Genomic DNA, 16878 nt, shown 5'->3' with positions numbered 1-16878 from the left:
CTAATAATATCTACCTGATGCCGCTGTCTGAGTCATGGCCATTAATGGGATTATCTTGTGTCTTCGTGCCGGCGCTGTGTGGGGTCTGTTTGCCCATCAGGCTGTTAGTGGATCGCTTCAGACTGTCCACCTCTTTCTCTTTGTCTCGTCTTCTCTGTTGTTCCCTCTAAAGCAAAATTAAAAAAAAAAACAGCTTGAAGGGACTGCAACATTTGCTTTTGCTGTAATTGTGACTGGTTCCACAAAAAAAGGTATAATGTCGCAAAAAAGTGAAATTGAGTTATTATACATGTATACATGGTTGGAAAGCCCACTATGCAAGCTTTCATTAATACATGTATAACAGAGCTTCATAATCCCTCCCATTTTGGAGATATGATGTATTTGCATAATAATTACTTCCTTGGAGTTCAAATTACACAACATCAACATCAAAATCAACATTTCTGTGAATGAAATCTGAAACTGTAGGTATTAACCCTAAAAGGGCCGGGGGGGGGGGGGGGGGAGAGGGGCACAGAATCCCCCACCCCCCCCCAACCCTTCGTCTTTAAATAGTGCCACTTTTGAGCCCATTTGCATCCAAAATGCTCAGAATTGGAAGCCCCAAGTCCGGGCCAGAGGTTCATTGCCATATCTCTTCCATTCCCCAATTTTATGGCTCTCAGAACTCTCTCATATAATTTGAGGGTATAACTTTTATTCATGAGTTTGGCGGATGGGTTTCAGCCTATAATTGGGTCATTCCACCGGGTTGGGGAACAATGTGTGACATATGACCATATTAAGAAAAGCATGAATGCCTTGCTAGAAGTTGCCCTACATTATATTTGTTGTTGGGTGTTTCACCACTGCAGAAAGTTTGAAATCACTTCAATGTATTTTGCAAAAAATATGACAAAAAATTTCATTTGGGATGTAACATTTACACCGTGTCAGTGTTACGACCAAACATGACATTTATACCTTTTTATAAAATTGTGTGAAACATTACCCAAATTCACTTTGCGTACTTCTTACTATACATGCAACACAATAAGAAAAGCTTTAGTTATGGTACTCAGGTATCAAATGGAGCAGAAATGATAGCTTGGTTGTGTGGACATAACATTTACATGGTGTAAGACCCAAATGTCACACTTCCATTGAGTGATTTTTGCACTGTTACATCCACACTTGAGGTACATGTAGGCCTATTGTTTCTGCTATATTTGAACCCTGACTATACCATAACAAAAGCTTTTCTTGGTGCTTAGGTATCCAGTTGTAAATATGCAAAGTCAGTTTGGGTAATATTTTACATACGTCATATGTACGTGTAAAAAATGGCCAAAAAAAAGAAAATATTTGGATGTAACATTGACACACAGTGTCAATGTTACGTCCGAATTAATACATTTTTGCTCATATTTTTGTCAAAGTACTTTCAAATGATTTCAAACTTTCTCAAGTATTGAAACATCCTAAGACAAATATTATGTTGAGCAATTGTTTAGAATGCATTGATAATTTTAATAATATAACCAAATATTTGGATGTAACATGCACCGTGTCCCAACCTGGTGGAATGACCCATTTACCGGTGTTTAATGAAAAGGACAGACACTGTGTTACCTTGCCTGAAAATAAAGTATGTCAATGACTGGCATGACTGGTACTACAAGCACTATCAAACTGTTGAAGTTGGTTAATAGGCCACTATTAAACTTGTCAGTAAACAAAGACATGGATGAGACCCACCAGAAAGATGTTTAACTTTGTACCCGCAAAGTACAAATGAGAATGTGGTCATGTGTACATTGCAAAAGCCTTAAAGATGTTTATCAGCACTTGACTGAAGTCTGGGCGAGTTAATCTTGATCGAAAGATAAGACGGCGACCTTTGTACTACCATATCTGTTCCTTAACATGTGGTACTTATAGGTTGCACGCCGGTAAATAGGCCAAAAATCCGTCCGCCGAGCTCATGAATAAAAGTTATACCCTCAAAATATTCTATATTATTAGAGAGTTTTGAGAGCCATAAAATTGGGGAATTAAAGAGATATGGTAATGAACCTCTGGCCCGGACTTGGGGCTTCCAATTCTGAGCATTTTGGATGTTATTGGGCTCGAAAGTGGCGCTATTTTGCCATGTTGTGGAGGGATCGTTTTTTGAGACGAAAACGGACAGTACGAAATTCCTGTTAAAGCGAAAGGTTTTTGCGACCCGGTTGCGTAAAAATCCATTGTTAGCGACCCATTTATAATGAAAGGTAATCCTGGCTCACGGCTTTTTTCGTTCAATTTGAAAGCAGTATTAGTCATCAGTACCGGGTAGGTGTCTCTTGTGTGAGTACAAATGTAGTTTCATGTTGCCGACGTAGATGTATTCAGATGGAGGTACTGATCGGTTTGCCGGCGCACAGTCATTAATCTTGCGCTGCGGTTAGGCCTGTTATCACAGTGTTGCAAAGACGAGTGCCATTCATCCGCACCACTTGCACATCCCCATTGTGACATTCATCCAAGACGTGACCTTTGTGAATGGGCTTTTCCAATTTGTACCTAATTCTGCCGGCAGATATTGGATATAAGGGGTGTAGAATATGACAAGTGATCATATGACAAGTGATTCTGAGCTGACTACTGATACTTCTGAGCTGACTACTGATACATCATGACTTCGATCAAGGTTAAGCGTAAGGGGCTGTCCCTCACAACAAAAATGGAAATCATCAAAGCTACTGAAGCAGGACGCAAGAAGGGAGACATCGCACGGGAGTTTGGAATCGTTCCAAGCACCTTGTCGACAGTCCTGAAGAACAAGCAAGACATCAAGGCAAAGTTCGAACTTTCGAAATTCGAACCTTCACGGCAGCGATTCCGGAATGCGACGTTTGAGGATGTCGAGGAAGCCCTTCTTCGTTGGTTCAAAGGCAACCGGTCCAAGAATTTGCCTATCAGCGGTCCCCTTCTCCGTGAAAAGGCCGACCAGTTGGCGAAGTTGTTGGGCCACAACACATTTTCCGCAAGTGCTGGCTGGCTGTCCCGGTTCAAGGAGCGCCATGGCATCATGTTCAAGCGGGTATGCGGGGAGAGCAAGAGCGTGGACCGTGGCGTAGTTGACGACTGGGTGAAGGTCACCCTCCCTGGTCTTCTTCGTGGTTTCGAGCCCAAGGACATCTTCAATGCAGATGAAACTGGCCTGTTCTTCCGCCTGACTCCTGACAAGACCATGGCTTTCAAGGGCGAACAGTGTCACGGCGGCAAGCAGAGCAAGGACCGGGTCACCGTCCTGCTTTGCGCTAACATGGACGGGTCCGAGAAGCTGAAGCCGGTCGTCATCGGGAAATTTCATAGCCCACGTTGCTTCAAGAACGTCAACTACCTCCCGGTGACGTACCGTACGAACCGCAAGGCCTGGATGGTTTCGGAGCTGTTCACCGAGTGGATCTGTCGTCTTGACCGTCGGTTTGCTAGACGGCAACGCAAAGTTTTGATGTTCGTCGACAACTGCGCGGCCCATCCGCATGTCCAGAATCTTGAAGCCGTCACCCTCGTGTTCCTCCCTCCCAACACCACGTCACACCTACAGCCCATGGACCAGGGTGTCATCATGAACTTTAAGGTGAACTACCGCCGTCAGCTTCTGCAACATCTACTTCAGAGCTATGATTCCGGTATCACTCCTAAACCAGTCAACGTGAAGGAGGCCATCGACATGACCGACTTGGCATGGAGAAATGTCAAGGCGGATGGTATTGCCCGCTGTTTTGCCAAGGCGGGGTTCGTCACTGCAAGTCAAGGTCCCGAAGGTCAAGATCAAGATCCCGAAGGTCAAGTGCCAGAGCAAGATCAAGCCCAAGCCAGTCAAGATCGGCCAGACAACATCTGGAGCAGATTGGCCCAGCACATCAAGCTTCCTGCGTCCTTCAACCAGTACGTACAGTCCGATTCCGTCATAGACTGTACGGAAGAACCCACCGAAGAGCAGATAGCGGAGAGCGTGACGGCCGAGAGAGCTGGTGCAGTTGAAGAAGAACTAGAAGACGAGGAGGAGCCGCCAACGGAGGAACAACGGCCAAGAAATGTCACCGACTGCCTGAGCCTAATGCACCAGGTTCGAGACTATCTCTGCAGCCGGCCCGACATGGACGACGATGTCTATGATCACGCCGCTGCAATCCTGCAGTACCTCTCCAGTAGGCAGCAAGACAAGATGTCGCAGCGGAAGATAACGGACTTCTTCAAGGTGTAATATCACCTTCCAGATAAATCAAACCAAACGGCTCTTTTCAGAGCCACCTCATTTTCAAAAAAGAGATTTGAATCCCGACTCAAATAAAAATAATGAACCCCCACCCTATTACCCGGAGCAAATAAAATTAATCCCCCTCCCCCAAATAGAACCCCTTATAAAAAATTGGAAATTAAAAAAAACATAATTTACCCTCTCTCATTTAAAAAAATGTAAGGTTAAACAAAAATTACAAAGCACCCCATTACAAATCCAAAATATAATAAACAATCTTAGACTATCCCAAAATTCTCCAAAACGTAATTTCATTCAAAATTATTCACAACCTCCCGTAAATTACTCCCCCCTCCCAAAAAAATATTTATAATCAAAACTTTGCCAAAATTGTCTTATTAAAAAACTTATTCATTTGAGCACCAGCACGAAATACGTTAAGCTATCTCGTAACTAAATAATCAATGATGTTTGTATTGTGCATTGAGATGGACCAATAATTGCTTTACATTTTTTGTCGTGTACGTAAACTCGCTTGACCTTTACTTCTGGGTCTACCGGAAGGTCAAAGTTAGGTGAATTCAAAATGAAGACGTGAGCCTGAAATAAAAACAAAGCAAAATTTCTTCCGAACGGTTTACGGTACAATCACAAAAACTTGTGTGAACTTGTACCATGTTACGAAAATGTTATACATTTTGTTACGTCATCATGACGTCATCAGGTATCAAATTACAAGCGCTTTAACATGTTTAAGGGCAAAATTTGACAAAACAGTTTGTGCTATATCTTTTGAACTAAATAGAGTATCGTGTTTGTTTTTTCGTGAGGTTGTAAACTATGCTGTGAGAAACATTTCTTGTTCCCAGACACAAAACCGCTTGACCTTTACTACCGGTGTTACCGGAAGTGCAATGAAAACTGAATATAACGCCAAAGCGGAAGCATTTTACTACAGACATATATTATGCAAGTGTTTAGTGAGAAATGCAAGTCACAAAAAACAGTGTGATGACGTCATAATCCGAGAAGGCGCCCCCTAGCAGCACATAAAATTGTGTTTGTTTTCTTTTACCTGAAGAACATCGGTTCCAATTTTACCAAATCACCCCTTGATATTCTTTGATTAGCCACAGATAACTTAGCAAGGTTTCAAATTCATGACGTCATCAGACCGGAAGTTACGTCAATGAGAATTTGAAAATGATCATATTTTAAATTGAATTCTATCATTTGATCCATGTCGTATATCTTCGTAGCCCAAATAACAATTTCATAACAATTTATGTTAACCTTTTGCTTCCAAATACTAGTGACGTCATGAAACCGGATGTTAGGTGTTATAAATACATACAGTTATATTTTCCATATTTTCATACGTTACTTAACTTCACAATAAACATTTATCAACTCCGAACTAAATCAGTATTCACTTCCCGTTTTTTTAAATAATGACGTCATCAAGCTAGATATAACTTGTATGTGTACATAAAATGTTTATGGAAATTTAGCACACCGTTAAAGATGCATTTTTCAACAAAATAATTTATTGGGATGGACAGTGTTTTTTTTAAATGCTCTGCCTGACCACTCTCTAACAACAAACGCGAACCTCTAGTGTTGATTTTATTTTCGTTTCGTACATTAAACATTTTTTTTCACTTTACACAATGATACATTTTAAACATTATTTTTTATTTGACCAATCACATCATAGCTAGAGCATGTTCTTAATTGTTTTCAAACAGAAAAAGTCATTGGGTACATTATGTACGTTCACAAGCGTGCACAATATAATTCAAGGTGAACAATGGACGGGAAACATTGTATCGGATATTACGAAATTCGGATACAACGAACATTTTGGTCGGTCCCGTGGTTTTCGCTATAGGCCTAACGGGAGCCGACTGTATGCGCATTGAGCACTAGTGTCTATGGGATTTTTTTTGCAGGGTTGCACCCACAAAGGCACATAGGACTGCCCAGAAATTGTACCATTTTATTTACTGAGAAACACCCTGCTCAAGGTCAAGGCAGGGCTGGTTCCAAATGCCCTTTGAAATGATTCTGTGAAAAATGGTGTCAATCGAAAGAAAACAATCATTGACGGTGGTTACAAAAAAAAGGGGGTGTGCATTGGAGCCAGGTACTCCATCTACCTGACAGGTGCGGTTCTAGAGCCAATATTTTTGGGGGGCCAGCAGGGCGGATCCAGATATTTTTTTCAGGGAGGCATGCTGAAATGTAGACTGTTTATATTCTCCAGACACTTAGGCCTCCGAAAATTAAAAGGTGGGGGGGGGGGGGGGGGGGTTGCTCGTGCCATATTTTCAATTGGGAGCGCCAATAAAATCCTTCAATCAGGCACACTATATTGATGAAGTGAACCAGCTCCCACGTCAATTAAGGGGGAAGGAAGGAGGAACGGTCCTCTAACTAAAGCGGACGAGTGTTCAAACAAAATATACAATTATGATGATGTGACGACTATGATTTCCTAACTACAATACATTTATTCTTACATTACAACACTTCAAGCATTCAAGCCTGTGTGCACAATAAAATGTCAAAATAAATACAACGTGTGTGTCAAAGTTCAACACATAGGTAAATACGCTACACATCAAAGTACAAACCTAAAATGCAATGAATCATGTCTCAACTCTCATCCTGAAAATACGCAATTTCCCTCACAAAATGCTGATAAAACAGGGAATACTCACAGGGAATCTTCTATGAAATTAACCTACCACAGTGATATATCTCAGGAGCATGGCAGTTGCCATGCTCCCTACAAAAACGAGAGAATTTTCTAGACAAAATATACGTTGGTCTTCTCTGTTCATAGCCTTTAGTCCCACGCGCCTATACCCGGACCATCCGGACACATAACGCACCCTGGATGCTGGCACGTAAAAAAGACTTGCACGAGCGGCAAATAAAAGCCGAGAGGGCCTTTACTATCTCGTGGAACTAATCACTAATTCATTTATTCACGTAATATAAATCAAGCAATATAAACCAATCATCTGTGGTTTGCAGTTACCAGCAACAGTAAGCGCGCCATGGCTGTCTGGCGCCAGACGACGGCTGCATGATTTACGTTAGTATTTCTGCATTTTCATTGGTCAATTCACAACGGGTAATGTATGCATGTCTACCAAATTGGTAGACAAATGTAAAGAAAAACATAAGCGTTCTCCCTGAGATGGTAAAGGCCCTCGCGGCTACGCCGCTCGTCCTAGTCTTTTTACGTGTCAGCATCCGGGGTGCGTCACGTGTCCGGGTAAGCGCGTGGGACTTGACTAAAGGCTACTCTCTTCGAAGCCCACAGGAGAAAACTTGTTACAAGTTGCCTTTGCGCGGGAAGCACAAAGGTCACACTATGCAAATTACCTTGCCAAACTTTGGACGAACAACAACTGAGGGCGCACTTGGACTCCCTACATTAACTACAAATGCACCCTTGTCGCGACAATTTCTTTAGGGGGAGACCATTCACATGTACGTCACATTCCTTCTTTTTGCTAATTAATGGAATTTTTTTTATGGAATTTTTGGGGGGGGGGGCTAGACAAAATTGGGGGGGGGGGCTAAAGCCCCCCTAGCCCCCCCCTCCCCCCCCCCCCCCCCAGTATTTCCTCCAACGACACCATGTGTGATCGTGACGTTGAGCCACAAACTCTAGAACACCTTTTTAGATGCCCTCTACTACCACATCCCTGCACAGCTGCTGACCTTGCAATGTATACTGAAGATGCGGAGATATGTGTCCAGCTTTGGCTGAACCGAATTTAGCTTTTTGTGAAGTGGACTCGATTTAAGAAGACTTGTCCAGCCATAAAATGTGGGGGACTGTGGTCCAATGGTTGCGGTGTTCGACTCGGGTGCCATGGTACACGGGTTGGAATCCTGACGGGGAACATGGTCCTTGTGCTCTTAAGCAAGGCACTTTACCATTATTGCTCCGTCCTTTCGGATGGGATGTAAAGCTGTTGGTCCTGTGTCTTATGTAATGCATGTTAAAGAACCCAGTAACACTCATCGCCAAGAGAAAGGGTTTGCCCCGGGGTTTTTTGGCAGTGGCTGCAATATGCGCCGCAGCACCTTGTATAGCCTTCATAAAGGTGCTACATAATGGGTCTCATAATTCTCATAAACTTCAACCCGTCTTTAAAAAAAATAGACATGATTACAAGCACCTTGAGTACCTACATGTAATTGTTGGTAGATATGTGCGCCAATATTTAGACTCTGGTATTATTATTATTATTAATTAAAACCTGGTATGAACATAGAACAACAACAAAGGAATGCATTTGTCGCTGTTCGTTGAAATAGCTTTGCGACTTGAATTAGGACTGCAGATGACTTGTGAGGACTAGTTTTGAGCCCTGCCTTTCTTACCACTTCTCATACTACATGTATAACTTACCCTGAGTTGTTCCCTCAGTTGAGTCGCCGACATCAACTCAAAGCTCGTATCGAGCCCAGAGCCCGTGACCAACGAATCTTCGTCATCGTAGGCCAGTGGGGAGGTAGCATTGGCGTAACGCGAAGAGTGCCTCAAGTCCGGCTGGTAGCTTGCCTCGTGGAAACTTCGCCCCAAGGAGTTACCGTGGTTACGGTAGCGTATCGCTGGTGAGCTAGTGCGCTGCATGTCGTCTTAAAAGGGAAAACGTCCCAGATCTAGGAAAACAATTTGAACAGACACAACACAACATCATTGCTAAGGGAATAAATGTGTGCTCGGCAGGTGTTAAACACTACGTTTCAGACTGGTTGGAGTCTAGAATGCTGATGATTACCCAAGGTGAAGCTTTTCTTGAAAATGACAGCACACCAGGTGCCATGATTTCACAGGATGCTTGAGACTATTATTCACTTACAAAAGTTACAGTCAAGTAAGGTATTTCATAATGATTTGCTAGTTTTGTTTTACAAGCCAGGGGTGGGGCAGTGGGATGGGAGGGGAGGGAAAGTGGTGGGGATTTTAAAATCGGGATATTTTAAAGTTCGGTTTGAATTCCACTAAAATATTCGGTTTGGATTTTGGAAACCGGATATTTGAAACCAACCTTAAACTAGAACGGCGAAGCCGCCATGGCTCGCTGTCCAAGGCAGGAAGGGAGGCTGAAGGTAGGGTTGGGGATGGGCATGATGGAAGGGGATCAGGATTCTTGTTGATGTGCCTAGGTGTAGGGGTCAGTTTTTAAATGTCAACATAAAAAGTCAACAGATTACCTAATAAATACATGTGTATATAGGTTAGCCATCACTGTATTATGGGGGAGTTTTCCATTGTTAGGGTAATTAGGACCCAGTTGTGGATTTTTGCAGCCCCAACAGTGTCTTCTGCTCACCATACTTGTATTACCATGGGAAAACTGTTGTGTAGTCGCCACAAATGCAGAACAAGAATGGGTATACATGTACATGTAGACACAGCACCATCACCACCTCCCCCAAACCTTACCCCATGCCAAAACCTTACCCCATCCCCAACCCTCCCCCACCCAACCCCCTACCCACACCCATTCCATCCTCCCCTAACCATCCCCACCCAATCACCTACACATCCCAACCCCACCCAAACTCCAATCTCTATCTCCTTCCCCCTCCCCTGACCCGTACCCTCCCATACCCCAACCCCCTACACCCACCTACCCTATCTTCCCCTATCTGTCCTTACCCACCCTACACATCCCCATCCTAACCCTTACTCGAATTCCAATATCCCGCCCACCGCATTCCCCCACCCATACATCCCCACCTGACCCCATGCAACCCCTACTCTGATCCCTATATACTGCCCCTCCCCTTATCCAACCCCTACAACCCATCCCCAACCCATCCCCAACCCAACCCCTACTCCGATCCTATATCCCGCCCCCTGCCCAACCCCCTCCTAACCCAACCCCTACATCCATGCCCATCCTCTCCCTACCTGTCTCTCCCTACCTGTTCCCACCCCACCCCTACAAATCCCCACCCCACCCAAACCCAGTATTCCAACCCCTCTCCCCACCCCACCCCGCCCCACCCATCCTAGCTCCCCTACTCATCCTACTCACACAAACCTTAACTCCAACCCTATCCCCCAACCCACCCCACCCCACCCTCCCCTACCCCATCCCTACTCCAACCCCATAAACCAAAAGCTCAAACCAGAAGCTCATGCACATCCCCAAAATGCATAGTGTACATGTACATGTTATACCGGTATACACACACGTACGGTACATGTTATACCAGTATACATGTACATGTATGTAACAATTAAAAACTTGAACATTTTCTTGAATTAAAGTTCCTCAATAAAATCCCTATATACTGCCCCCTCCCCTTATCCAACCCCTAAAACCCATCCCTACCCATCCCCAACCCAACCCCTACTCCGATCCTATATCCCGCCCCCTGCCCAACCCCCTCCTAACCCAACCCCTACATCCATGCCCATCCTCTCCCTACCTGTCTCTCCCTACCTGTTCCCACCCCACCCCTACAAATCCCCACCCCACCCAAACCCAGTATTCCAACCCCTCTCCCCACCCCACCCCGCCCCACCCATCCTAGCTCCCCTAATCATCCTACTCACACAAACCTTAACTCCAACCCTATCCCCCAACCCACCCCACCCCACCCTCCCCTACCATGCCTACCCCATCCCTACTCCAACCCCATAAACCAAAAGCTCAAACCAGAAGCTCATGCACATCCCCAAAATGCATAGTGTACATGTTATACCGGTATACACACACGTACGGTACATGTTATACCAGTATACATGTACATGTATGTAACAATAAAAAACTTGAACATTTTCTTGAATTAAAGTTCCTCAATAAAATCATAAAATTAACTGCAATGATATGAACCTAACTGAAGTTATAGAGATGATACTTGACAACTGCATTTAATTTTTTCCCCAAGTTAACTAGAACCAAAAACTTCAACATTTTTATCTGAACGCGGACGGACGGACGGACGGACGGACGGACGCCCAGACAGACGGACGGAAATTGGTATTACATAGGCTCGCATCTGATTCGCAGCTCGCAAGAAAAGCAGGCCTTCCATTTTGTTTGTGACACAAGCTAAGGACAACAACTGGAACATCCCCCAATTTGCTCCATGGTCTCTAATTATAACTGCGTTCACTTGCTAGCAGTGTTGTAGGTCTCGAGACTGGTCTTGGTCTCGGTCTCGAGACCACTATTTGCTGGTCTTGGTCTCGGGAGCTGTGGTCTCGGTCTCGGTCCCCTTTGGTCCCAATATTTTGGCTGGTCTCGAGTCGAGACCAGCCAAAATGTTGACACTTGAGTCGCGCACATAAAGCAAAGTAAGTACCAATTTGTGCAATAAGGGCCAACCATTTTCGGGGATTGTTTAGTTAAGCCCACCCCTGTGGGCATAAACTTAAGTATTTTTTTTATTGTTTAAATAAATCAGGTGCTTCAAATTAGTGACATTTTCAACCCCTATCTCCTCTTTAATTTGGGATAGTATTTTGGAGAGAGAGTAACTTTCCCTGCCTGATTTTCCAGCAATGAATTCACACACTCTTACCAGTTACCACTCTTACCAGTGAATGATGAGGCTCCATTTTCTGGCTGCTCATTTGAAGTACCCCATTATTCCTCAAAAAGCACAATCCCAGTCAGAAAAAATCAAAATCATATCTGGCTACTACCTCGCAACTTTTGGGTCTACATGTACAAGTCCATATTCCATGAAGGAAATTTTAAAAAATAAAACAATATTTTCTAGCTACATGTAGCTCCAAATTTTTGGAAATCAGGTTTACAAGGAGGCCCAATGTAAAATTAAAGTTGCATTTAAATATCCATTAGCAGTCATAACTGAAACCAAGGGGTGACTGGAGTTTAGGGTCCAAGTTCCTATAACACATGAAACATCCACCTTTAACTTTTTGCTTTTCTCAAGTTTCAATACTGCAAAAAAATAAGTAAAACTTGTCGTACTCCTAGTTACAATTTCTTAATCAGATTTATACTTTATAGTAGTTGAAAAATATTTTTAAAAAAATATTTTTTAATAAGTGGCAACTGGCAACGGTATATGGAGTGGTTTTCATTTTTTTTTTAAATTGATTGTGACAATAAAAATTCTGTTGTCATGTTTTAATTCAAGGTATGAAGCATATACTTGAAGATCACTCGCATGACACAAGCAGGTACAAGTGATTCCTAGCTTTCAATCACTTCCTTCACATCCCCATCAATATCATCATCTCAAGGACAGACTGTTCAGCTGTAATTATGTGTCTTGTTTTTTATTGAGATTATTGTTATTTATTATCCGTGGTCTCGGTCGCGGACCATATCGGTCTCGGTCTTGGTCCGCCTTGAAGGGGCTGGTCTCGGTCTCGAAACTTCAGGTCTTGGTCTCGGACTATCCGGTCTCGACTACAACACTGCTTGCTTGTGGTCTTCTTGGTATATGAATAGCCTGCCCATTTGTCTGATCAGAGAGTTCCCACCCATTTTTTTCAACATTACAGTTCTGGAGTGATTTTGTAAAGGCCCAGTGGTCATTGAACATGTTGAATCCTGCAAACTATACACAATCATCGTGGAATGGGCATATGGCATGCGACACCTCACTTGTCACTTTTTGTCAGCATGACTGTGTGAGCTGGATGGGAACTTTCGGAGAAATCAGACAAACCTTATTCGGTTTGCAAACATTAGGATAACCGGATTTTGAAATCACTGATTTCTCCCACCACTACTAGGAGGGACCAATCCAACTCATACCATCTGTTTCAGGTTGACCACACCGTAGCATTCATTGTACAAAATACATCATTTCATAGTTCATCAGACAGACATGTCTTAATTTTCGTCAGTTGCATAAATTTGCATTGCTCACATAATCAGATGTTGGTTATGGAGAGGGCTCCATAAGACGGAAATATTCCCATATCTGGCCATCACTATTTTTTCCCTTCAGTGACCAATCAGCCATCAGAAAGTGAAAATATGTCCTGAAAAGTCAACATTAGCAGGGAAATATTGAAGTATTTACTGAGAAAACACTTAGAAATTTTCAGACCAGTCAGTCTCATATTCTTGACAGGAACTTTGCCTTCCGACTGGTTGACTGCAAATATCATGCCTATCCACAAAAAAATGACCGGTCTGATCCTGCAAATTATCGCCCAGTTTCTTTAACATCGATTATCTGCAAGATCCTTGAACACATTATTCATGGCCATATCATGGGTCACTTTGAACAGCATGGGATTCTAGCCGACCAACAACATGGTTTTAGAAAAGGCAGGTCCTGTGAAACACAACTGTCAGCTTTGGTCAACGATCTACAAATAACCTTAGATAAACGCAGTCAAATGGATCTCATCATCATGGATTTCAGCAAAGCCTTTGATACTGTTCCTCATCACAGACTTCTGGCCAAACATAATCATTTAGGAATCCGGAACAACATTCATACTTGGATTGACTGCTTTCTCACCAAACGACACCAGAAGGTGGTCGTTGATGGCGAATCTTCACAACCATCGCCAGTTGTGTCGGGGGTCCCACAGGGAACAGTGCTAGGGCCCTTGTTATTTTTGGTCTACATCAACGACCTGCCGAACGAACTATCATCTGTCATCATGCGTCAGACTTTTTGCTGATGACTGCATTCTGTATCGGGAAATAAAGTCTCCTGAGGACTCTAAAATCCTGCAAATGGACATCGACCACCTATGTACTTGGGAATCTATCTGGCAAATGGGTTTTAATCGGTCCAAATGCTTCTCCATGCGAGTGACACATAAACGGAAACCAAACTCCAACCAGTACACGATGGGTGATGATATAGGCCTACTTAGCGAAGTCGATCATCACACATACTTGGGAGTTGAACTTACTTCTGATATGACTTGGAATAGACACATAAACCAAATTGCAGTCAAAGCAAACAGAACCCTTGGTCTACTCAAAAGAACATTATCCAGCTGTGATAAACACACCAAAGAAATAGCATATAGGGCACTTGTTCGACCACCTCTGGAATATTGTCAAGTCATATGGGACCCCCACCAATCGAACACCATCAGCTTGAAAAAGTTCAGAGACGAGCAGCCAGGTTCGTCCTGAGGGACTACAGTTACTCATCGAGCGTCACTGCAATGCTCAAAGAGCTAGGCTGGGACCCTTTGGAAGAAAGACGCAACAGAGCTCGACTATGCACCATCTACAAAGAAATTCACGGTATAATTCCGAGTAATATCTCCCACCTGCAAATTCATATACCCAGTGACCAGCCAACCACCAGACGTACTACCAGACAAACCAATAGCACTTTAAATCTGCAACGCATCCAGTCAAACAAAAACAACTATCTCCACTCGCTATACCCATGGACAATCCCCGGAAAGATTTCCATATACGAAGTTCACTATTTTCCTCTGTATTGACTAACAAGCCCCCAGATAGCAATTTCATGTCATCAAAGTCAATTTGAGCAGTGAGAAAATACAAGCATTTTCTTAGAAAACACAATCTCATAGGGTTTGTACACAGGGTGTTGAGTGAACTTCGTATATATGGAAATCTTTCCCAATCCCCGAATGGAACCTCCTACCTGACGCTACGAAAAACCAACCCACACTGAAAGCCTTAAAACACAACTAGACAAGATAAATATCGGCCAACTTTCCACCCATGCGCACTTCAAAATTTAGTAATCAACCAGCACCATGACAGCGTTACCTGCACGTGATAGCCCCACCATAGGCGATTGTGCAGCTATACAGATTGTGCACAGTGACAAGTGAATGGCCTAGCTAGTATTTGGGAATCTTTCCCATATTTCCCAAATGAATCAACGTCGAGCTCATGTTTGAAAGTAAGTGTACTTACACTTACGATTTAATGGGAATAAGTATTAGGCTTTATAAGCCTTTATGACCCCATATCTCTTCCAGTACTCGTCGAGCTTAGCTCTACTGAGTGGAGCGTTGAATTACGGGTACCCCTCCATACCAACGCTCCACCGATTTGCCATACTTTGGTGACACCGTCACAGTAGCATAGTCACAAACCCACGCGAGGACAAAAAGACCCCAAAAAAACGGTAAAGAGAATACAAATGAGAGAGACAGTTATCCTGGATTGATCTATACATTCTTGACATTCCATGAGACCCCTTATATTGTTCCCAAACAGCGAAAAATTTGGAAAAAAACAGCAAAATAGTCTGAAAACTTACAGCTCAATGTGTTTGCAGGGAGGCTCAGTTCTTGAATCGACTTGTCGAATGAGGGCGTCTGACGTGACGTCACCGTCGTTGCTCGATTGAAGAAAAACAAGTCGCGCTTTATCAACGACTGTTTTGTGTAATGATACGTGCTCCTTGGGTGTGTTCAAAGCCCATACTGTCGTACGGCGCGGCGCGGATCGGAGCACGTATTATTACACGAAACAGTCGTTGATAAAGCGCGACTTGTTTTTCTTCGCGATCGAGCAACGACGGTGACGTCACGTCAGACGCCCTCATTCGACAAGTCGATTCAAGAACTGAGCCTCCCTGCAAACACATTGAGCTGTAAGTTTTCAGACTATTTTGCTGTTTTTTTTCAAATTTTTCGCTGTTTGGGAACAATATAAGGGGTCTCATGGAATGTCAAGAATGTATAGATCAATCCAGGATAACTGTCTCTCTCATTTGTATTCTCTTTACCGTTTTTTGGGGTCTTTTTGTCCTCGCGTGGGTTTGTGACTATGCTACTGTGACGGTGTCACCAAAGTATGGCAAATCGGTGGAGCGTTGGTATGGAGGGGTACCCGTAATTCAACGCTCCACTCAGTAGAGCTACGTCGAGCTCATGTTTGAAAGAATTTGTGGTCTTGGCATTCACAACATAACTTGGTAGATCGTTCCAAGTTGTAGTTAGTTTAATTGCATTTGAGTACATGGCTGTGATTAATTTGAAATGGTAGGCGCGGCCTTAAAAAATGGGGCAACACTACATTATACATACAGAAGTAAACTTGAACTGTTTATTACACAGTTTTGGGGTAGTGAATGGAGTTTCCATTTTACTATCAGTATCACATTTTCGTTTCGCTTCAGCAATTCAACATTTCCACCTGTTGTACTTACGGAATTCAACCCTTGCTTCACAGCATCATCGCGTCTACATCAGTGCAGATTGACATCTCAGATTAGAGAACAATGTCGTGATTAATTTGGTTCATGATTCCTAAAGTTGTAGTTTAATTCAGCTTGCAAAGTTTCACGATCATTTTTGGCATTTACGTGTAAACAAATGTACCGCACGTAACGCGTATTTCATGCATGTGTGTGTACGTACGTACACAATGTACTACTAACGGATCGGAGCTAAGGACGCTATCTGGGTCATGTGGGTTAAATTGCAAGGACTGAACGATTATTCACGTAGGTGTTTGTAGTATAAATGACGGAATTGATTTTACGAATATCAAAACCCATGCATATTTTATCTAATATGATTGATTACATTTATTCTATTTTAATACCTGAAATATATATTTTTTCTGTGCGATCATTGTGAGATACAAAATTGTAAACCAAATCAATTGTTAGACTCCCCCCCTTTGGTGGGATGGATGCTTCCGTCCTTTAAT

General features: G+C 43.1%; 1 protein-coding gene across 6 annotated transcripts in view; it reads right to left on the bottom strand.

The window, feature by feature from the left end:
- The window catches only part of LOC119744583 (myosin-9-like), a 61349-nt gene extending 44741 nt beyond the window's left edge, over positions 1-16608 (bottom strand). For all 6 annotated transcript variants that reach the window (XM_038220582.1, XM_038220579.1, XM_038220581.1 and 3 more), the window contains exons 1-3: positions 16373-16608; positions 8670-8923; positions 15-166 (exon numbers count right to left, since the gene is read on the bottom strand). In XM_038220582.1, the coding sequence (XP_038076510.1) occupies positions 15-166; positions 8670-8894 (377 nt within the window). In that variant the 5' untranslated portion in view covers positions 8895-8923; positions 16373-16608. The remainder of the gene's footprint in view (positions 1-14; positions 167-8669; positions 8924-16372) is intronic.
- Between the last annotated feature and the right edge of the window lie 270 nt (positions 16609-16878).

This window comes from Patiria miniata, unplaced genomic scaffold (assembly GCF_015706575.1).
Source record: "Patiria miniata isolate m_02_andy unplaced genomic scaffold, ASM1570657v1 HiC_scaffold_7, whole genome shotgun sequence".
In the NCBI taxonomy this organism is placed as follows: Eukaryota; Metazoa; Echinodermata; class Asteroidea; order Valvatida; family Asterinidae; genus Patiria; species Patiria miniata.
This window is presented reverse-complemented; position numbering and strand designations above follow the sequence as displayed.